The 24,260-nt window shown below is 39.0% G+C and overlaps 1 protein-coding gene across 2 annotated transcripts; it reads left to right on the top strand.

Moving 5' to 3' along the window:
• Positions 1 to 41: 41 nt before the first annotated feature.
• rasef (RAS and EF-hand domain containing) lies at positions 42 to 22,635 on the top strand. 2 transcript variants are annotated; one of them, XM_040031668.1, is made up of 18 exons: positions 48 to 555; positions 2,639 to 2,968; positions 9,155 to 9,301; positions 10,555 to 10,645; positions 11,904 to 11,999; positions 12,859 to 12,936; positions 13,040 to 13,155; positions 15,047 to 15,115; positions 15,342 to 15,408; positions 15,776 to 15,864; positions 16,859 to 17,159; positions 18,156 to 18,278; positions 18,668 to 18,818; positions 19,044 to 19,125; positions 19,244 to 19,358; positions 19,766 to 19,873; positions 20,044 to 20,120; positions 20,531 to 22,635. In XM_040031668.1, exons 1-18 carry the CDS (start codon positions 251 to 253, stop codon positions 20,631 to 20,633), a joined length of 2,448 nt encoding a protein of 815 aa, XP_039887602.1. In that variant the 5' UTR covers positions 48 to 250; the 3' UTR covers positions 20,634 to 22,635. The 2 variants fall into 2 exon arrangements, with proteins under 2 accessions (XP_039887603.1, XP_039887602.1); XM_040031669.1 differs by lacking the exon at positions 20,531 to 22,635 and having other exon boundaries at positions 42 to 555; positions 18,626 to 18,818; positions 20,044 to 20,124.
• The last annotated feature ends 1,625 nt before the right edge of the window (positions 22,636 to 24,260 follow it).

Below are 24,260 nucleotides of genomic sequence, written 5' to 3' on the forward strand. Positions count from 1 at the left end.
TATCAGAAGGAGTGAGTCTATTCCTGGAGCTGCACTCCGTCTCCTTCCAACAATGGGGTTTAACCTTACGACTGGCTATCAACTATCAAAAGGAAATCCAGCTCTGAATTTAATTTCACTTTACCTAACAGCTAAACTCCTGTAGGCTCTGCCTGTTTTTCTAGTACTTTTTTTTCGCTCTTTTTATTATCTGCAAATACTCGCTTTCAAATCTAAAAGCCAGATTGCTGCAGAAATTAAAAACAAAACTATGGCAGCAGCAAAGAAAAAGAGTGAGGAGGAACAAAAGCGCCTGAGCTCTCTCTTTCATGCCTACGATGTGGATAATTCCGGGCGGATTGAAAAAAATGAATTCAACACCATTTGCCAAGAACTCCACGTCTCGTCCCAGGAAGCAGAAGGCATTTTCAATCGCCTGGATGTCGACAAGGATGGCACGGTGACCTTAGAGGAGTTCCTTAGTGGCTTCAAAGAACAGCACCAGGAGGAAGAAGATGATGCTGAAGAAGAGACAGACTCCTCAGCTTGGGATAAAAAAGAGCAGGTCCTATCCAGGTGAGAGGTGAAAAGGCCTGGGTGCTCTGAGTGTTGATAACAGCAACTTGTCATAGCAAAATGTGTAAAATATGCTTTTGCCTGCATACGGCGGTCTTCTTTAATGGTAGAGTAGGATTTATGAAAGGTTTGAATCCAGCTATTCTTGTGGGTTGTGGGTTTTTGTGTGTTAAACGGAATTTAACAATATCACAGCTGTCACATTTTGTAAGATATGCGATTGAGGTATCTGGTTTGCAGAGCAGTCTGTAAAATCAGGTCAGTGGGCATCCACAGCTGGAGGATTGCTGCTTAACCTGCCATAGGCAGTAAAAACTGAACAATGTGCTGGGTGACTTCATTGTATTCCACGTACCGCACGCAAATTTTAGCTTTTTTTGTCAATGGATCCTAATGTTTTTCACACAAGGAAACCATCCTTAGATAACAAGAGTAGGTTGGGCTGTGTTACCATGGCAGAGCAGGAAAATCAGGCAAATGTGCCAGTGTGCCAAAAAGTGATGACGAAGATGAACAAATAAAGTAATTTTGATGCAGAGTATTTTAGTATGTTTTTGTTCATTTTTGTGTATTTTCCCATGTAAACTGCAGTGGAAATGGGAAATTGCTGCAGTGAGAATACTTACAAAGACTAGAGAGAACATATTTCTTCCATGTTGGTGTATGTTCATTAGTTCCATGTTAAATCCAGAATTTAATTTTAAATCCTTCCCATTTCATGCAAAATCTTAAAATATTAGGAGCCATCTCATCTTAAAGACCTCATAGTACCATATCAACCAGGTAGAGCACTTCGCTCTCAGACTGCTGGTTTACGTGTGGCTCCTTGGATATTTCAAAGTAGAAGCAGGGAGGCAGGGTCTTCAGCTTCCAGGCCCCTCTTCTGTGGAACCAGCTCCCAGTTTGGATTCGGGAGACAGACATCCTCTCTGCTTTTAAGATTCGGCTTAAAACGTTCCTATTTGATAAAGCACATAGTTATGGTCAGATCAGGTGACCCTGCATCCCCCTTTAGTTATATTGCAGTAGGCTTAGGCTGTTGGGGGCTTCCCATGATGCACTGAGTGTTTCTTGCTCACTGACTTTTTTCGCTCTCTACATGTTTAGTTGTTACTAATCACTGCCTCTCTCCCACAGAGTGTTTTTTGTCCTGTCTTCCTCCCCTGACCCAGGCAGATAGCCGCCCCTCCCTGACCCTGGTTCTGCAGGAGGTCTCTTCCTATTAAACAGGAGTTTTTCCTTGCCACTGCCATCAAGTGTTTGCAACACTTGATGTTGAGGTTTTCTCTGTTTTCTCCATGTTTTTGTAGGGTCCTTATCTCACAATATAAAGTGCCTTGAAGCAACTGTTTTAGTGATTTGAAACCATATAAATAAAACTGATTTGAATTTGAAAGGTCCTCAGTATGATATAAATGTAAAGTCTACTATCAAACAGTTAATATTATTGTGTTGAAACTGATAAATAAATTAATATTTATGTATACACGTTTTTTTAATCTTCGCCTCTATTTAATGTGATTAATAGTCAAATAATAATTTATGCCTGGAAAAAATGGAAATCTAGACTACGTGTGTGTCAGTCTGTTCTTCGTCTCAGTTACAGAAACTTCAGTTTATTCAGCTAGAACGATAATAGCCTTTCGCCACAGAGCCACTTTCATTTGGCCTGAAGCCCAGAGGTCTATTGTTAGGAAGAGAGAGGGGAGTGATCACACTGGCAGGTAGCGATGGCAGGCGCGTTACCTGAGGCAGTGAGACACAGCAGCTTTTTCCGACCAGCTGGCCATTGGCTACAACAATCTGTAACAAGGCTACGCGGGAGCAAATGCTTTTATCTTAATGATAGTTTGGATTGTTTAAAATGGATTTCTTTGATCAAAACGTTTGTAAACGCACACCAGCTGTGGTAACGTTTGGATAGGAGCGGATTAACTCTGGAAGTTTGGAGTTTGGACTACTTTTGTTTTTTCCTGGTGTCCGGAAAGTAAAACGCTGGCGTTCCTGTAAGGTTTCAGGGTTTCGTCGTCTCGTTGGTGATTGTAATTTACCGAAACGCCTTCTTTGTTTTTTTTTACCCCAGCCAGCCACAGCCCCCTATCAAGGGAATGAGCGCAGAGGAACAGGACCGGCTGCGGTCCCTCTTTCACACCTACGATGTGGACAACTCCGGGCAGATCGAACGAAACGAGTTTCTCACAATCTGCGCAGAGCTACAGGTGTCAGCAGCCGAGGCTGACCGAATATTTGACCAGCTGGACGTCGACAAGGACGGCACTGTCACCCTGCAAGAGTTCATCAGCGGATTTCACGACCGCTACGAGGCGGACATGGAGTCAGAAGGAGGCGACCCGTCCGCTGCTTGGGAAGACTTTGAGAGCAGACTGAACGAGCAGGCCAAGTTCATCCCCAGGTGAGAGTGCACAGCTGTTCTCTGGCCGGTAAGGGCGATGAGTACAGACGGGCGGATGTGTTTAAAATATGGAAATGTTCAGGAGATATGAGTGCGTTCAACAGTGAGCGCAGTGTGCGTAAATGTGATAGTGACAATTAATCTTCACAGGGAAAATAGCACCTCTGAAGTAAAGCACACATCTAATTTAAAAAGGTGAACTCTGGGAAAGATCCAGAGCACATTTCAAAGTTTGCTGCTACAAAACGACGAATCCATTTCCATCCATGACTAAAATCATTATTAATAATATGAAAATGAGAGTGCGCCTGTGAGAAAATCTCTGGATGTTCACGTTTTTATTTTTTTGTCTTTTCCAGAATGCATGTAAGCTAAAGACAGGCATTAATGGTGACCCCCCCTCACACACACAGGTGTATGGGAAGGTGCAAGCTGTGCAAATCACTCATGCTCTAACATAAAAGCAGACAAAGGGAGCAAACTCCAAACCATGTTTAACAATTGTGCCATTAATCCATAAATCAAAGTAATTCCTAACAAAAATTCAAAGTTAAAATGCTCTGTTATGATTGTTTAATTTATCTTCAGTTATAGTTTGTCTTGGCAGCCGGGGGTCAGTCCGCCAGGGCCTCCGCTCCTGCGGCCGCCACCCGGCACACAATGCACCAGACCCCTATGGCGCCTCCTGCGGGCGGCAGGCCCACCATAGCCTGGGTTAGTTGTAACATATCCTGGGGTGAAATGTAACACAATGAAATAAGGGTACTGACAAAACATTAACATGTAATCTTTTTTATTCAACACATGAATGCACTTAAAGCCATTTATGTAGCTATGTGTGTGTGTGTGTGTGTGACAGAATGCAGAAATCTAGCTTTTGAACATATTCCAACCCCCCAAAAAAGACAAATTATGGAATTTTCTGCAACTGAATATTTCATTAATTTTGGTTGGTCTTCCTTGATTTTGGCCTCATTGGCTCAGTGGGCATTATAACCTACAACTCTTGCACCAACTTTTGAACATAACAATGAAGCTGAAAAAATGTAGTTGTTCACCAGCACCGCAATTCCATTACTTTTTATCATGGCTTACCTTGGTGTGGTTTGCAAAGTGCTTCAGAAAGATGAGGAAATCTGTTTCTTGCACCCATCCTGATTTATTTCCACTACCAGTACTTCCTACTGGTCCATCTCTGACACAGAGGTCTGCATAATGTATGTGTGGGAACACAAACAGTGAAGTAATTGTGTTGCCAATGGCATTAACCGCATATACAAAGGCGACCAGTGAACCTCTCTCTGCTGATGTCGTTGCCCCAACTTGTTTAATTTAAGTTAAAGTAATAGTTTGGTAAGTTGTAACATCTGCATTATTGTTACAACTAACCCAGACTGTTGCTGTTACAACTGACCCAGACTCCTATAGCCATGAAATAGCTAACATTACAGCCAACGGCTAAAACATTAGCACTAAAGACCTACACAGAATATATCCCCATAGACATACAAATGACATAATTTAAGTTTGATGAGTTTAACTGCAAAGCAGATAATGCTATTAGAATTTGAAATAAAGTAGAAAAACTTACTTTTTGGCATACAAATTACTTTTTTTTGTGTTAAATTGTCTGTGTTTGACAAAATGTGCTGATTTTTCACATGTGATAGCAGAAATGAATTGGGCATGCACAGGATGAATCACATCATTTGAAACTTAGCCCTGATTGGAGAAATTGGAAGTGTTACAACTGACCCACGTTACAACTATCCCCGGTCTCCCCTACAGCACTCTGCAAAGTCATTTCTCTTTTCTTTATATTTTGTTAGGAAAATGGGAAATGATTGGAAACATACATGGAAATATAGTATATAAGGGAAAAACAGAGTTGGTAGCATTCTTATGAGTTGATATTTCCTTTATTCTTTAACACCGTCTCATTCTCTAATGTTCAGCAATAGTTCCAGGCTTCTTGAAGGACATATGAAGCTCTTCTTTGGATGTTGGCTGCCTTTTGTTCGATTATCTGTCCAGATGATCCCACACTGCTTGAATAATATTGAGATTCGGGCTCTGAGGAGGCCGGTCCATGACTGACTGTGTTCCACTGTGTTTTTTCTATCTGAATATACTTTTACTGCTCTGGAAGTGTGTTTGGGAGCATTGTCATGCTGAAACATGAAGCCACTTCGCCATGCTTTCCAAATTCAGCAAGATCCCCCAAACCATGACGGAGCCTTCTCTGTGTTTTACAGATGACTGTAGACTCTGACTGTTGTACTTCTCTCCTGATCTCCATCGTGCACACTGACTATGATTGAAACCAAACATTTAAAATTTGGATTCATAAGACACGGTGCAACTGATTCAGTCCAGTTCAGCTTTTTCTCTCCGTTTCTCTTTATATTTTGCATTTTTGTAGATTCAGCTAAGGAAATGAGAATAAATTATGTGTTTTTGTAACAAGCTGCTAGTAACAAAGTGCCTAAAATACAGTTTAAAACTGATTATTTTCCTAAGTGGTTTGTTATGTGTATGTGGCTCACCCTGTGAGTTAGGTGCATTTTTTATGCTTGAATTATTCATAAATCAGTATTAAGTGATAAAAACAGTTCTCTGAAAATGATCACATCCAATGACTGGGCTCGATAATGCTTACTCGCTTTACACACACTGTAGACCTATCCACGTGCATGTGGCCACTGGCCTTACATGGGACTTTTGCTCATGCTGTTGTGTTGCGGCATCAGGACATTGATTGTCACGGTGGTGCCGTCGGATAAATGCACTCTTTCATCTTCAAGCATTTATAGTCACTGTTACATCAGTCAGCTGAGGGAGGATAGTTTGGAAAACCCAGTACACGCTTCACTTCAGACAGATGTCTGTTTTCAGGAGCTGAAAAGATATTTTGTGTGAGAACAAGAAGACAAGTCAAGAGCAAAAAATCAATTTCTTCCTTCTTTATGCTTGAGACTGATCTAATGAGTTATGAACTTTGTTCAGTCTCTCAGCTGATGGAGACCGAGCCTGGAAAGATGGTTTGACCTATAAAAGGCTTTCACTGCTCGGTTTTCAAGAATTTTCTTCTAAGGGGGTCAAATGTCTCTACTCTGCATTTGTTGACATGATCAACTGTTTACAAAAATTGCGTTTGAACACAAATTTCATATATAAAAACCAAATTTTACAGGGTTTAATTTGGGTCTCTTCATTTGATTTCATTCTTTCGGCTTTTGCGTTTCTGAGTTTTCAGCAGCTGTAGATCATGTGACCCACCTAACAACTGCTCCTGTTTGTATCTTACCTTCGCAGGTCTGACATTAGTTTGTTTGGGTCCATTTCTATCATGACCCGTTTGTGTATGGCAATGTATGACTGTATGTACATGAAGCAGTCTATGTATGCACAGGATTACAGCCAGTCCACCCTATCAGAAAGCAAACAAACACTCTACCGCTTCATGACCCACTTTTACCATCAGTGTAGGATGTGAAAATACAGAACACTTTATCGCCGTATTACCATAATCACTCCGAAACGACATTCAGTGGCTATTTTGCATAATGAAGTAGCAGATCTTTGGGTTTAACACACACCAGGAAAGCTATTTTGTTTTCAGGGTAAATAAACGACAGGTTGTGTCACTGGGAAGCAAAGTGACATACATGAAAAGAAGCATTCATTAAAAATCAGTCTTTAAAATTAGAAGAGTTATTCCAACATCAGATATTACTTAAACTGACACACAAATCGTTTTGTTTTCTACTTGCTAAATAATCTTTAAAGGCTCAACAAAAATGTAGATTTGCTAAATATCTCAATTATGTTAATTGCTGTTAGGGTGGAGAGGTAGATAAAACAAACTTCATAGCAAACTTTCTACCAAGCTGATGAAATACTTTCTTCAGCCACTCAGAATAAAGTAGAACAGTTTGTCTACCTGTCAGAGGAGTGTTGACTTAAGGCATTCTCAATATTGTTTATTTAGTGTTTATTTTGTTTAATATTAGTGTAATTAAAGCTGTACTACACCCTGACTCATTTGTTACACTCCATTTTTCATATCGTAACATCAGTCTTGTTAGCAGATCAAATGAAAATCAGAACTCCAAATGCACAATTGCGAGGAAAACATCCAGATTTTTATCATTTGAAACATTTTCCCACAGTTAAAGACTTTTAACCCTGTTATTGTAATCCAGTGTTACCTACAAGAAATAATCTGTTGTCTGCCATTTATCTAATTAATAATAAAAAGGTACATTTTTTGTGTGTCCACACCGCCATTGTTATTAAGAATATAAAACAAATACTCAAAAAATATTCAATAAATAATTAAACTTCTTGTGAATTTGTTGGAAAATGTCTGTTTTTAGAGCATATTCAGCTGAGTCCGAACAAAGACAGAATTGTTTGTTATTTTATCTGTGTGTACCCTACAGCGGATTTTAAATAGACATTCAAGACGTGAGTGAAGTGCATTTTCAGCTTTAAATATAACCCTATAATGACCTTTGTATCATATTTGACGCATGAGTTTCTGAGACCTCGTTCTCATCAACATCATCAGCACTTGCCATAATTTCAAAATGTTATGGACAAAACTCCTTTTTTTGTCTAAATTTAACACTGTTGTTAACATAAAGTTGCCAAACACACCCAATGTATGAAATGCCATACAAAAAATTATAATTCATATATTACAAAAATATATCATACACAACATGATATAGCAAAAAAATGTTTGTGGATTTTGTTATAAGTTTGTTATAAGTTCTAAAAAATCAGAATTTTCTGGCTATTTTTTGATTGGTTGGGTCTTACAGGGTTAAGGGGATTAAAAAAAAAAACTTTCACGAACTGTTTAGGAATTATAGACATTTTTTTATACTACAACCAAGCCCAGACGAAAATCCATGGAAGTCAATGACTGAGGTCTAAAGCCCATGAACATCACCAAATGCTGTGTTTCGTCCCATGAGATGCTCCGCCGGGTTTTTACTGCAGACACCTTCAGCTGCTGCTTGTTTCTGGGTCTCTCTGCCTTTATTGTCTTATTTCATGACTGAAAGCGGCTCTACTAGGTTGTGATCAGGTGACTGACTTGGCCATTGAAGATTATGTCATTTCTTTAGCTTGAGAAACTCTTGGGTTGCTTTTGCAGTCTGCTTTGGGTCATTATCCATTTGCACTGTGAATTTACACTGTGCCTGATCAGTATTAGCAGAGAGTACAGCCCTGTATACTTCACAACTCATCCTGCTACTTCTATCAGGAGTCACATCATCAATAAACACTTGTGACCCAGTTCCAGTCACAGCCATACAAACTTTTCTCTTCCCATCATTTCGATACAAATTAACCTTAGTTTCATCTGTCCAAAACATGTTTCCATCACTGTGTTTTATTGTGTTTTCTGGCTAAGGCTAATTTGGCTTTCATCATCTTGAATCTAACCAGTGGTTTGCATTTTGTGGTAAACCCATGAAGATGTCTCTTGATTGTAGACTTTGACAATGATATGTCTTCCTCTTCAAGAGTTTATTCTTAACTTGGTTAGATGTTGTAAAGTTTTTTTCTTAATCATCAAAATAATTCTGTCATCATGCACAGTGGTCTTTCAGGCCTTTTGGTGTTGCTGAGCTGGTCATTGCATTCATTCTTTAAAAAATAAATAAATTGCTGATTTGATTTGGCCACTTTAAAGATTTTTGGGTTTAATTTGGTTTTTCAGCCTGATGGTGGCCTTCCCTCACTTGCACTAACATTTACTCATACTGAGCATCCCTGTGAAAAACTAACAAATTGTATTTCAAGACTTGGAATTAAGATCTTTAGATCTTTCATCTGCTTTATTGGTCATGAAATAGGGCACAGACCTTACTTGGCCATGAAAATTGTCAGTCAATTGTCAATTGCTTTTGAAGCTCTGAAAATGGGAGACTGTGTATAAAAATGTTTATATTGTCTAAACAGTTACTGCCATCCTTTTGCAAAACCATTGAATTAAAGCAGGAAGGCTTCACTTCAATCCCATCTTGATTTTATTTTTTTTAATAAACAAAACTACAAAAATATTAATGAATCAAACCGTACAAACCAAAATTCTTCAATGTAATCCTCAATTTCTGCTAGCAAAAATTTGTTTGCAGAGAGCTAATTTATCTCCTGATTTTTCTCCAGGCGTGAGCAAGCAGCAACACTGTATCAGAACATCAGTCTGACTGAGCCCAGACTGATTCCTCAGTTTGAGAAAGTCATCCTCAACTTCACCAAAGAGATCAAACAGCAGAACTCAGAGATGGAGAACTTGGCACTTGCCATCAAACGGTGAGCATCATGCACACACACATATATAATCAGTCATTACCTGCGAACGATTAGCAGATGACCTGCTCTACATACTGAACTACAGCCACCCTAATGAGCATGTGGCAAAGATGTAGACAGGACGAGTATGAACCACAGGAGAGAGACTTGAGCAACCAGATCATAAATAAAACATATAACTACCAGTGCATCAATGTAGACTGAACCTCTTAGTTTGACCTGTTGATGTCAGACATGACATCATCAGTACTTTAAAAATCAGGAAACTCTGGTTGGGCCTTTCCCTACACCTGACGTACACGAAGGCTGAGAACAGTCGATGTAAGTATGCACAAAGGAGTTAATTCTGCAGCCTAAAAACTACAAAGCAACCTGTGACTGAGTCTTTGCTTTAATGTGCTGAATGTTTGATTTTGATGGCAACATAAAGCTTACACAAACAAACCTAGGGTAGTAGGTGCAGCAATATTACTTTGACAATAGCAAATCATAGCAAATAAACATAGGTAGAGAATAATGTGCTTAATGTGGAAAAAGTCAATACTTCTGAGACAAGTGGAGAGTATTCCAACTGCTCATCCACGTTGTCACAGTGGCTGTTATCGCAAAGTGGAAGAATAAAAGAACTACAGCAACTTGTTCCTAAATTCTAATGCGCAGCTGACTCAGTAATTGCCGCGTTATAAACCTCCTTTGGCATTTAACATCAGCACAAACACTGTTCTCAGGGAGCTTCGTGTCATTGGTTTCCAAGGTCAAGAGCTAAATGCAAGCACAATGTCAGGTATTGGATGGATCGGTGCAAAGCATGCCAATGCTTATAGGAGCAGTGGAAGTAAAAGTCAAGCTCACTTTCTGTGAAGTGATGAATTACGTTTCCCTGTCTGGCAGTCCGATGGACAAGTTTGAGTCTGGCCAGTGCCAGGAGAACCCGAGTTGTGTGCCAGCAGTGAAGTATGGTGGAGTAGGGATAACAGGAAAGAAGAGTGTGAGTCAGGCCCTCTCGTCTAACATCAGTATCTGGCCTCAAAAACATTCTTATGTATGATTGGACAAAAGTAGCATGACTGTTTGATACTGATAGTCAAGCTTGTTTTCTAAGAAATTACAAATGTTTTGTGTCAATCCAAATGTCAGGCGAACAATAAATACTGTCACAAATCAGAAAATTAAGTTAGCGTCAGCTGCCTGGATCACATGGATAGATAGAAATATCTGGAGTCTAGTGAGGTGATCTTATTACTGTGTTACAGAGCGCAGGACCAAGCATCAATGCAGCTCAGCGAAATGGAGGAAGAAATGGACCAACGCATTCAAGCTACCGAGAGAAAAACACGTGAGCAGGTGGGACCAATACCGAGCCCACACGACACACATATGAGACCCTCCACTGCAGACCCGTGACTTTGTGTTTTTACACTGTTTGCTTTTTCCGGCTAGTTGCTACGATGCGTTTCTTTCCCTGGAGTTTGTGTAGGCAAAGTGATAAGCAGGGCGCGTTTGTTCAGCTCTTCCCTCATGTCAAACAAACATACGCAGCCGTGTAGCAGCTTACTGATCCTGATTCAGACATGCCTGCTGCTCTCACAACTCTGTGGATATAAAACAGCAGATAGCTCGAGGTGCTGGGGCATGTTTTATCCTCTATTCTAAAATGATAAGGCTGTATGTGTTGGCGGTGATAAGGATGGTGGTGTGTGGATGAAGATGATAATCTATAAAGAGCCAGGTCAGCTACATCAACATGTGGCTGACCTGAACTTTGAATTGTTTAACCTGCTTTTTATTGACTGATGAAGTTAAATCTCTATGAATTCTGGCTGTTTGTCAAGCGTATCCACATCCACAGCTAGAGTAGGCAAATTTGTTACTACAGCAGCTTTTTAAAGACTAAATTTAGGTCTGTTTATGTCTTAATATATTGTCTATGAATTAAAAGCCCCCGGATTTTTAGCCTCATGAAAGCTGCAGATATTTTCCAAAATCCAGCAGAACACATAATCAGTGTTTTGTGGAAAATGATAAGCTTTGATAACAGCATTTAGCTTTCCATAACATGAAATAAAATGCAATAAAAGGAAGAAAAGCTGACAAAGACTGGCAGAAACATAAAGCATCACTTGTTATATCAGGAAACAAACCATTGAATTTATTTAAACACGTTGATTTTATCTGTGGTCCTGACGTTTCTTTAAAAGCTGTGAATATAAACTCTGTTTTATCACTGTGCCTAAAGTTATGTAAGTGTTCTCCATTGACTCAGCTAACTCGGGCTCTACTGTTTGTTTTGTCTAAGAAAAGCACACAAAGTTAGAGGGCGGTCACCTGTATCCTCTCACACCATGATATACACACTGTCATATCCTGGCACCTGTAACGGAGGAATTTATTTTGGAAATTGTACATTAAAAAAAAGTTTTTGATTCCTCAGACCCTTCATCAAGGGGTTTAAAATCCACCTTAAAATGGCTTTATGCAGAGTAAGAAGCAAAAAACCAATCACACACATACACAAACACACAAATCATACAGTAAACTGCCTTTCTGATGCAACTGATTGATATATTCTCTGTTTGGGGGGGTTGTATTTGTGCTTTTGCAGGAGAAGAAGCGAGCAGAGGCTTCGCTGAGTGAATTACGAAGAAGTTGTGAAACTGAAGTGTGTGAGCTGCAGTGTAAGATCCAGAGGATGCAGATGGTACATTTTTCACTTGTCTGACTGAGTTCTGGTTTTTTACAACACAATTGCTGTAGTGGTGGTTTTAAACATATTTATATGATACTGACACGATAAGGATTTTACACTCGAAACAAATTTAGATCCAAAATGCTGACTTTAACTCATTTTAATTATATTAGTACATTATTAGTAAATATATTAGTACAATGTAAAATGTTAACTTTAATGGAATCGGGTTTAAATTTGATTGGTATACCATTCAATTTATACCACATTTTTCTTAATGATTAATTAATTGAGTAAATAAACCTTTGATTTTATATATCTCATGTTTATTGAGGATGAAGAATAATTTTCTGGGTCCATTTCAGAACTTAACATCTTTGAAAGCAGGAAGCAGCTTCACAGAGTCCATTAAATCTCAGCTGGACCTCTTTAACTGAAGCTTCACAGTAAATATTTGGATAAGAAAAATCTACTATTGCTTCTCAATCTGACTGAGGTCCTTCTTACTGAAGATTTCAAGTCATACAATCTTGAAGAGCAGATCAAGCATGCAGAGAAGCAAGTTATTGTGTTGGGTTGGTCTTAATGAAGACATCTGTGTATGTCTCCAAGCATTTGCATCAGGTCTGAGAACATGCACGGAAAAAAGCATCCCGAAAGTCATCAGGTTAAAATGTTTAAATAGTACAAATTTAGCCGTTTTATGAAACTTTTTTTCCCCACTCCTCTGAAACTGATTTGTAAGAGCTGTTTATTTTTATTTTTTTGAACCAATTAGAATCGACATTTCTGGATGCATGTACAAGTAAAAGTAGCCCACAAGAGTGAGTAGGTCGAATAATCTTTATCCTATACATTTCAACTTTACCAGATAGAGGAGAAGTACAAGAACATCACAGTGAAAGACGAGAGCCCGGCCTTGAAGAAGAAGATCAATGAGCTAACACTGGTGAGAGTGAATGTATTTGAACTCATTTATACAGTCATTATGCTTCCTGCTTACAACACACAGCTGTAATCTTCTGTTTTGCTGCTTGTCTGTGCGTCTGCAGGAGAACCAGCGGTTAAAGCAGGAGCTGCTGAGGTCTCAGACCAAAGTCGCCTGCCTGCAGAGTGAGATGGACTCGCTGAAGACCGAGCTAACCGATCAAAGCATCAACTCCGAGCGGTAAATCGGTTTGGCTGCTTTCGTTAAATAATTTAAACCCTCGGTACAGATTTTGACGTGTGGTCCGTGGAGTTAAAGTTGAGCACCACATCTAATTAGCCACATGTTATTTATTCTTTTTACGTTTTTACATCGATGATTAAAAAAGAAACAAAAAAAAAGAAAAAAAGATTTTTACTTCACATCATGTAGCTCTCTCTAAACACATTCAGTTTCACTGCACACCATGAAAGTTTAAACCTCCATTATTGATGAAAAGAAGTTGCAGAACAGGTTTGTATTTCCACCTTTTTCTTTCCTTGTTTAAAGATTAATGAGAACTTGAGAAAAATAAATATTTACACTTGTAAAACCACTGAATACACTTCATACCAGCTAAATGTACTGACTCTAGAAGAATCCAGAATACCTTATCACACGACCCCACCCCTGAGCCATGTAACAGAGACAGACGACGGAGGCACAACCTCTCTTGGTTGTCTGTCTGCATGTTGGCTCCTGGGAATTTTATTGTGTTGTCACAGCTGAAACAGGATATCCTGGAGTGCCTTCACACGTACAATAACATCTTTGGGAGCGTTACCTAGTAACAGACGCAACAGAGACAAAGGGAGGAGAAAACCCCGCCTGCTTCTGACTCATTGGGTTGACACTTTTGTTCCTCCATCTCTGAGGAGTCTCGCGTGTCTTTCAGTAACTTTGCACAACTGTGACAGACGTGCAAAAAAGGAGAAGACTGTATAAAAATATCAGCCATTATTTAATGGGGAAACTATGATGATTTTATTGAAAATATATAATAGATTCAAGATTTACATATCACAATAAGAAAAAACTTCCCAATAAACCATTTAGCAGGGGAAAAAGAAAAAGCAGAACAGAGGAGGGATCCCTCTTCCAGATGTTTATATTTTACATTATCTACCTTCAGACAGCAGACTGTAAATAAAAGAAAACCATAGTGCCAGTTTTCTGTATCAGGCTGTATGCAATTTTTGTTTACTATTGGAATCACCTCACTTCTGAAGCAGCCTCCAGTGGCCACTAGAGATACTGCAGGTTTTGGTACCCATGTTGGTTATATTTTTCAGCAGCTGCTGTTTGACTGAAGATCCTAAATTTATTTTAAAGTGTTGCATCTTTACTTTACTTTGGTTGCTTCCCCTTCTGGTTTAACAATATAAGAATTAGTAAAAATTAAGACTTTGTAGAATTTATCATTTGAAAGTGTCATGTAATTAATATCCTTAGTATCCTTATTTTCTCATTATATTGTTTTATGTACTTTAATCATGAAGGTTTGTAAAGCAAGGCCACTTTTGACTCATAAACTAAGTGCTCAGCCAGACTGAAAAACAGGAAGTTTTAGTGCACAGGCATATTAATAGATAAGACACAGAAAAGAGGAACTTTATAACCAATGTTTGAAACTGTGTGACGTGTAAAGTACCAAAATAACACCTATATGAGGCACAGTTTATGATTCTAATGTTAGAGATCCTGCAACTGGCGTTTGGGCTGTGCAGGGGTCTCTCTCTTTCGGAAGATGATTGAATAAGAAGAAATATAAATGTTTTAACACACTATGAGTCGGTTTTCTCTCTCTAATAAAAGTAATCTGTACATTTAAGGAGTTTGTGTTGTTTAAGCTTTGTGTAGAAACTGAGGCCCTAAACAGTGATGAACATACAAAAATATGTAACACTTTAGATATGTTTTTTTTTTTTTAAATTGATAGATAAATATATGCTTGTGTTCAGATTTAGTAACATTTGGCTCCACAATGTAGTGGTTTACACATTCACCTTAAAAGAAGGAAGAAGGCTTTCTGGTGTAAAGCTTTTCTTTAGATTCACTAACTGTGTTTCTGTCTGTCTCTGTTTTCCTGCAGAGACGAGGAGCTCATGAAACACTTCTCTGATGAACGAGACATCCTGGAGAATCAGATTGAGATTCTACAGTAAGCCAGATAATAACACACACACACACACACACACACACACACACACACACACACACACACACACACACACACACACACACACACACATACACACCTGCTGAAACAGATTTTACAAGGTTGCCTACATTTAAAATGTCTTCTCTCTCTCTCTCTCTCTCTCTGCGTGTGTGTGTGTGTGTGTGTGTGTGTGTGTGTGTGTGTGTGTGTGTGTGTGTGTGTGCAGGACAGCCAACAGGAAGCTCCATGACAGCAATGACGGCCTGAGAGCAGCTCTGGAGAGGATAACGAGGGTAAATCTTAACACTTAATAAAGTTACTTCATTCACAAAATAAATAAAGACATTTTAAAAGTCTTCAGTTAGCACATTTTAGTATCTTACTTTGATTTGATCCACTCATTTGATTGGACTGCAGCCTATTTTTAAAAAGTAATTAGTCTTTAAACAAATTTATCCTAAAAGCTCATATGTGCAAAATGTTATTTCATTAATTTAACTTATCAGTAATATGAAAAAAAAAATAAGTTTCTGGGAATTATTTCAACATTTAGGCTCTAAGGGGTCATTAAAAACTATGCGCTGCCTTACAACATAACATCATTCACATCTAAGATTATAACAATACATTTTATAGTTTATTTTTGTTTCTTGTGTGTAGCAGTCTAACGGAGGATCACCAGGAGAATTTAAGGAAAGAAGCAGAAGTAAAAGCATCTGCTACACATCACCATATGCATTATTAGACAGGTACGGTCTACAAACAACACAGATGACAAAGAAGAGCATCTGTGCATTAAATTTACATTAATCATCTGTATATTCTCTGCACTGGCACACTAGAGCTGGTCTTACACCAAAAATGGAATTATTTTGTTTTCCTAAAAAACAATATATATATATTTAAACTGTTTTATTTTTATTTTTCAAATAAATGTTGAAGTTACTGTAGAGTTTACTTGGCTCCGACAGAAGTTATCGGTGCATTCAGATGTTTTTGGAACTGACAAGGTTTCTTTTCCCAGAACATGTGACGTTTTTATTTGTCTAGTAGATTTTGCTGCAAGTTATTTATTTAAGCCGCTGTGAGAAGCTGAACCATGAGATTCTGCAGTTATCCGGCATAAAGGTTTTGTTTTTGTACCATAAAGCAGCAAATTCAGGCCCAGTTTTGCACTAATAAGAACTTTTTGCATCTTAAAAAGAGACAACAAAAGTATTTTCTTTTGACCAGTGAATGCAATGTATGTGAGGATTAGTTTTGCCTCTCTGAAACGTTAATTAAAATAAGATTCAGGTATGTAATTATTACAGTTTTAGCTTGTGGTTCTGCCTTTTGGCACTTTTACAGGCATTTAGGCAGAAGCAATATGAAAACAACATATATTGCACACAAGATCATGTACTTTATACAAAAACTACACATGCACATAACATTTTAAAATATTGTTTACAGGTTTTATATATAACTTAAAAATTGATCTATCATATGTTTTTAGTACTTTACTTTATTACTATTCATTAAAAACAACGTAGACTGTGTAAATGTTATTACAAAAGAGCGTATTAACCCAAAATAAGTCCAGGACATAAAAAAAAAAACCCTCACATCTAGCTTAGCAGGTATTCCAACAAAAATCCTACAGGAAAACCAACAAAACTACTTCATGTGTGAAATGATCTACTACCTGAAGCACACACAGGAGGAGATTTCGTGTTTTTTTATTGCCTTTCTCGTCCTCAGGTACTCCCAGCGCATGGACGAGTACCCTCTGTTCAGCCGCCGGCCCAGCGGTGACACCCTTGCCCTGGCCATGTGTGACCCTGGCCTGAGGCGCAGGCACAGCAGCGAGTGTGAGGAGGACAGCCTACCTGAGATCTACGTGGACAGTGGCCTGTCGACGCTCAGAGGCTCACATGGAGGCTATGACTCAGAGCATGAGGTCAAAGGTCAAGAAGAAGAGGACGAGAATCACAGTCCGGAGAAGAAAAAGGAGGACGACGATAACAACGACAGTGTAATCGGAGAACTCTCTGACACTGATGTAAGACCATAATCATGTCTAGCTTATAGCTACATATTTGTTTTACCAAGTCTAAGACTTAATAACATAATAACTAACAGACACAACAGATGTAATAACTTGAAGAAGAAAGGAAGTGGGCTTATTCAAGTCTGTGGAGACGTTTCACCTCCAATCTAAGAGGTTTCTTCAGGTATAAAAGCAAAAGATGGAGAGTCCCAGGTATTTAACCCTTAGTGGGGGTGGTCCCCTTTGGAGGTGGTTCTTGGTCTGCTATTGATTGCGTGCGTCATCACATGAGCCATGCTGTGAAAAAAGGCGTTACCATCACCGGGGGTTAAGGGTGAAGCCACTGTGAGGCCTTGCCCGACCCTATCATGTGACCTATTGAGGTCACCTACAACAACAGTGGAAAGACTTGAATGGGCGTTGAAGTGCCTGGAAACCTTTGCCAACCTTTGTTGCACACATAGTGTTCATGGCGATGGCCTCTTTTGCTCCTCCTTTAAACCATCTGTCTTCCCTCCAAAGAGCTTCCTTTTACCTTTTAGTGTAGATCTACACCTGAGTCTGTTCCTGTTGAGGTGCCTCTTCAATGTTGTGTCATGCATTTGTGGAGTGGCTGTTGGGTTTCTGCTGCATAGATCTCCAAGTACTCCTGCACTTTGATGTTTAGCTTGTGTTTGGGAGTTTTGATCTTGGGATGGACCAGTTTTTGCACCGTCATGCTTGAATAAGTTTCTCTGACTAACCTGATTGAAAAAGGGATGACCAAGTTGTTCCATAGTGCTGTTACCTATGATACCTATGCATACACCATTTTAATTCCCTCTTTTTCAAGCTCTTGAGACCACCATGACCTGGATGACTGAGAACCTACATAGACGATAATAATTAATGATTAAATACAAACTGGTATTTAAACACATAGAGAGTGAAAATAGCTAACTCCAGGGGGGAAAAGCGTATTCTTGCCTTGAATGCTTAACTATCTGCTACTTTGTGTCTACATCACAGCCAGCAGAGACACAGGATGGGGAATCAGCATTCGGATCAGACAGCAGCTCAGTTTTGGACTGGAAGCCATCTGAACCACCAGCTCCAACAACGAGAAAGGCCCTCAGTGCCATCAATGTTCAGGTGAGAGAGAAAATTATGAGAGGAGTCATAAAAGAGGGTTCTTTTATTTTGTAAGAAAGGTCAGAAAAACAGGATTATTGGGGTTATTGTTGAAATTTAAGTTACAGTCAGATTTCTGGAAAAAAAATTGTAATTATTTAGAGACCTTACCAGACTTTGTGACCCTTCGTCTCTTCCTAACATTTTGACACTGTAGAAAAAAAAAATGTATGAGAAGGTACATTTCGCTCTGTAGTAGCTATGGCTGTGGACTTATTATGTGTAAGTCATCGCTAGTAAGAGTTGAGGAAACTGCAAAATGATCATTGCTGATGATAAAATGAATTCAACTTGAAGCAAATATGCAGAAAAGTTTCCTGGAGAGCACTACCTTCCTGTCACCGCTACAGAAGGAGGACAAGGACAGCACTGACCTGGGCTACATGACGTCCGAGAAGGCTTACAGGATCGTGTTAGCTGGGGACGCTGCTGTGGGGAAATCCAGCTTCCTGCTTCGCCTCTGCAAGAATGAATTCAAAATGAACTCTAGTGCAACTCTGGGTGAGCTGGACACAAACTAAAAGCAAGCATTTTAATGTCATGTCCTCTTCTCTACAAGAAGCCTTGTAAATAAAAGCTTGGAGGAAGTTTCAGCTGACTAGTTAATGCTTAATTTTTGTAGACTGTGAAGTAAGATCATTAAAATAGTATAATGTAGTTCTTCTGATCAGCTATTAAACACTTTCACTTGCTTCCTTCTTGACTGGATCTTCTTTGTGTTTTCAGGAGTGGATTTCCAGATGAAAACACTAATCGTGGACGGAGAGCCCGTGCTGCTTCAGCTCTGGGATACGGCGGGGCAGGAGAGGTATGTGTTGGTGTGGATAGTACGTGTTGCTATTTCTTGACAATAAATAGCACTTCATTAGTGGAGTACACGAGGTTTGTAACTGTCTAGTTTGAGCCATCTCCTGTGCTATTTTCAGGTTTCGCAGTATTGCGAAGTCTTACTTCCGCCGGGCAGACGGTGTTTTGTTGCTGTACGACGTCACCTGCGAGAAGAGCTTCCTCAATATTAGAGAGTGGGTGGATATGATTGAGGTAAAGCAATACCCTCCACAGCTATACGGTTACCACCTGACACACTTTGAAGTGAGATGTCCAGGCATCAGAAACATGTATAATATAGTCATATGGTTAAGTGTGTCCACTGTGACGCTGGCAGCATTTGTGTTATCAAAAGATATTTAAAGGTCACACTGATGATTCTGCTTGTTTTTCTTCATTTACATGCAGCCAATATGTAAGTGTTGGATAAGCATGCATTCAATATGATCTGGTGTTCTGTGTGTGTGTGTGTGTGTTGTATATTCGGTCAGTGGTTTACTCATATAATGCACTGTACAGAAGTTTGTGCTCAGTGTAAAACAAGTTCAGCACACCTTCCGTAACCTGTCACAAGAGATTTCAATATGATTATTATTATCGTTCATTGTTTTTCTTGGCAGGATGTGTCCCACGAGGACATTCCCATCATGCTTGTGGGTAATAAGTCTGATCTTAGACAAGATGGAATTGGCTGCGTTCCTGCCAGCTACGGGGAGAAACTTGCCATGGTAATTACAAATAAAAAACCCTTTATTTTACCAAACATTTACATTTACAGTTACCTGTTACACATCCAACTTTGAGAGAAATCATATAAACTGTAACCTGTAATTCGAGGAATGAATGGCAGTAAATAAAAATATTAAAACATTAAATGTTTTCTGTCTCTGACCAACAGACATACAACACTCTGTTCTGTGAAACTAGCGCCAAAGATGGATCCAACATCCTGGAGGCCGTGCTGCACCTGGCCAGGTGAGAGTCACACACCTGATTATTCCAAAACAAAACAAAACTGTGGGACTTCATGAATTAGACATAAAGAAGCTAACATTTTGTCATTAGTTTAGTGGGTGTTTCACTTCATTATTGGAGGATGGATGTTGTATATACAGCTTATATCGCATCACTAACTAAGCATTGCCAGTGTTGATCAGTAACACATTAAGAACAACAAGTTTAAACGTCCACCAAGGGATACGTCATTGTATGATAACAATAAATACTGCTTGATCTTTTGTTTTACAAGTGAAACGCTTTCTTAATTGTTAATAATTTTCTGCATTCCGGCATTTAAAAGTAAAACTTTCTTTTTCTTTTTTCTTCCACATTCCCATCTTTCACCTGTTTACCCGTCTTACCTGTGTTTTTTTTCCACTCCACAGACAGGTAACAAAGTTCGCCAACTATGAAGAAAAAAGCAGTCGTCAGTCGCTGCCGATTTTAGACGCTCCCAGGAATCAGCCAAAATTCTCCTGCTGCACCTGATCAAACTCGTCCACACTGGACTTAATGTGGACTGTGCACATGCGAAAAGACATGAAAAGCAGAGCAGGAACAAATTATCAATGTGAATAACCGCAGCTGGATTAAGAGGGTGAAGTAAAGAAGTGGAGAGACGGGACATTACAAACATTTATATGCTAAATCTTTTAACCGCTGGATCTTGGCTTAAACCTCTCGCCATGTCAAAGTTTTTTTTCATTATGTTATAACAAATTTGCCTTTTTCTGTTTGGTGTCATTTACACTGTTTGACTAATTGCACGTTAAAGCAGGTGACACAGGAGAAGCAAAAGGTAGCTGTGAGAGTAAAGTAGACTTTTAGTGTGAGGTTTAAATCTGAGGCCAGGTGAGTGAGTATGGTTGTGATATTTATGTTGTTAAATATTTGCACATGGCAGAAAATAGAAAGTTAGTTTGGTTTATGTTCATGACAAGAAAGTACAGATCCTGATATACAGTGTTGCAAAACAGTTTGTTCCCCCCTTCCTGATTTTTTTTTTTTTTTTTTTTGTCACACTTCAGTTCTTATATGATGATTTCATTTATTAAGGGGGGTAGAGCTGTTTAAATCCACCTGATAAAGTAATTATTCTTAAATCTAGTCAATGTTAGTCACCCTCAGCACCTCAGCAGCAGAAATGGACAGTGAGTCTTTCACATCCCTGTGCTGCATCACCCAAATACGCTTGAGCTTCAGGGCAAGCTGTGTTAGTTGTATGCAGATGTGACAGGACTCAAACTCTCCAAGTTGTTAAACTTTTGGTTAATTTGAGACAAGCTTTTGTGTACTCTGCCATCGATGTCAGTTTTGCTCAGTTTCTTTCTCTTTGTTGCATATGAACACTGACCTTAACTGAGACAAGTGAGGCCTGCAGTTCTTGCTCTGGGTTCTTTTGTGACCTCCTGGATGAGTCATCGATGTGCTTTTGGAGTAATTTTTGCAGGCTGGCCACTCCTGGGAAGGTTCATCACTATTCCAAGTTTCCTCCATTCATGTATAATGGCTCTCACTGTGGTTCACTGGAGTCCCAAAGCCTTAGAAATGACTTCATAAGCCTTTCTAGACTGATCCATATCAATGACTTTGTCTCTCAGCCATTTCTTTTGATCATAGCACGATGTGTTGGGTTTTGAAATATTTTAGCCTTCTCCACTTTGTCAGACAGCTTCTGTGGTTAATCACAGAAACTGTTAACTATGATTTAACAACGGGAGCCAATTACTTTTCCACACTGGACCAAGTAGATTTTGATAGCTTTTAACCATTAAGAAAAGATAAAAACATTTAAAAACCTCATTTTGTATTTAATCTGGTTATCTTCATCTACTATTAAAATTTATTTGATGATCTGAAACATTTAAATGTGAAAAATATGCCAAAAAACTAAGACATCTAAAACTAAGTGGGTTAATACTTTTTCATGGCACTGTAGCTTTGCTCACCACTGCAACAATTATGTAATTACATTTGCGCTAGGTTATTTTTCCTCTATGTACAGCTTGAAGTGTTTGATGTTATTTATGTTTATGGTCATATCAGAATTTACCGCCATCACGTAGACACTAAGAATCACGGGAGAGCCTAAAGTGACAAAGGCTCGTTCTCTGTTCATCACGACAAACCCTGGTGCAATATCGCAACCTACCATGTTTATTATTATGATGCCACAGCAGTGTTACTTTTTCGTCTTTTCATTGAGGATAACTTTGTGTTGTAGAATTTATTATCTTAGGAAATGACCTGATAGTTTAGGTAAAACTTTAAATAATTTATTACACAATGAGTAGGTAAACATGAAATACAGGTGGCAGAAAACAGAGTATGGCTTTAACTGTATAAAGTTGTAATCCTGGTGATTTGTTCCAACTCATTTTATGGATCTCTTTTATTAATGTTAGAGAAAAAAACAGTTATATTATCTAACTGCTGAATAACTGTATCGGTGTCTGTAAGCTCGGAAATAAAATCACTGGTTGGAGCTGGAGAGGCAGTTTTTCTTCTTCAGTTATTTCACTGGTACAAAAATATGTAAAAAAGTAAATGTTACACATGTGAAGAACAGTTTCATTTTTATCGCCTGTTGCAAATCATCCCTTGGAAAAAAGAAAAGCATTAAAATGAGCTTTAGAAGTTTTCAGCTCTAGTAGTAGTAGTTTGAATACTGAGCTCAGTACAAGACATGGTATTAAGTAGATAATCAATTAAAAAGACTACAACAACAGACACACAGTGAAGAGGTCCAGTTTCATGAGAGGAGGAGACCTAAAAGTTTCAGCTGTGCAGGTCTGTCATTCACATGGCCACACCGTTCGAACTATAACTGAGTTATCCAGTTTGAGGATAAAATAACTCCACTCAGAGTTACTGAACCATGAACGGGGAAACTCTCCATAGAGACCTGGCTTAAATGGGTTTTTTAATACTGTAAAGTTGCATATTTTAACATAAGAGTCCGTGGCACTTTATACTTTAACCTAAAGACCCTACAATGATCGAGGGAAACCCTTTGAGCGTGCATTTGGCGACAGTGAGAAGGAAAAACTCCCAACAGAAACCAACAATAACAGAGATAAACCAGACATGAAACTCTACAAACTCTGAAGAGAAATACAACAAGTTACAAATAGGTAACAAAAAAATTATCAAATCAAATTTAAGGTATTACTGCTACACTAAAAGTATCAGAACAATATCAGACAAAAGAGTCTGGTGATATTTGATTTGACTGTCCATCTGTCTGTCTCTTCCTCACTGATACTCGTGCAATCTGCAGCCCCATTAACAGCACAAAGGAGGAGACAAATCAATAAATCAGATATTTTCTCCTTGATTGCTGCTCAAAAAAAAAAAAGACCCTCCTGTTTAGCCATACTCCCCGAGCGTCTGGAAGTGTCTGTGAGCATGGCTGTTTGAATAACTGCAACATATGTCGAGGATTTCGCTCTGTGTGCGTGTTTAGAGCTGGCACGGGTCCCTGTCTCCACCTCCCATCTGTGTACATTGTCATGTGCTTGATGAGGCGAGACCATTCATTTGTCAAACAACATGTGGGGTGGCTGAGGTGGGGACGGGGTGTGTGGGGAGAAGCAGCTGAGAGCAGTGTGCGAGTGTGTGTGCGAGTGTGTGTGAGTGTTCACTGGTAGCAGGGGGATAATTAGATAAAGGAGAACGTGTAGCTGAAAGGTTAATGGCAGTAATGAATATATTACCATAAAGGAGACAGAGCAGGTTCTCCTTTTCTCCTCTCCATCAGCAGGTTTAGAAAAGTGACAACAGCAGACTGAACCACGGCAAAAATCACTGATGATTTCAAGTTGATGGTTCACTAAGGAAGAACGATAAAACGGGAAAACTTCAGCGTCTCCTTAAAAAGTTTCAATAGATAAATAATTCAAGATTAAACAGATTTTTAATCAATGGGACGCATTTTTGCTAGTTCAGGAACACTACACACTCTCTCACACACACACAACACACAGAAAATGTTCCTTGAGCGTCCTCTGATCGAGGCAGGGACTGTCACCATCTGGAAAGGTCAAAGGTCATGCAATGGAACCAGTGGTCACTCTTATGACATCTGGGAAGGCAGACAGTCCGTACAAATCCACA

This window comes from Simochromis diagramma, unplaced genomic scaffold (genome assembly GCF_900408965.1).
Source record: "Simochromis diagramma unplaced genomic scaffold, fSimDia1.1 OVJJ01000284.1, whole genome shotgun sequence".
In the NCBI taxonomy this organism is placed as follows: Eukaryota; Metazoa; Chordata; class Actinopteri; order Cichliformes; family Cichlidae; genus Simochromis; species Simochromis diagramma.

Coding starts and splice junctions, on each gene's coding strand:
- rasef (XM_040031668.1), top strand. CDS start 251: ATGGCAGCAGCAAAGAAAAAGAGTGAGGAGGAACAAAAGCGCCTGAGC. Junction 2,969..9,154: donor CAGGCCAAGTTCATCCCCAG/GTGAGAGTGCAC, acceptor ATTTTTCTCCAG/GCGTGAGCAAGCAGCAACAC. Junction 12,937..13,039: donor AGATCAATGAGCTAACACTG/GTGAGAGTGAAT, acceptor GTGCGTCTGCAG/GAGAACCAGCGGTTAAAGCA.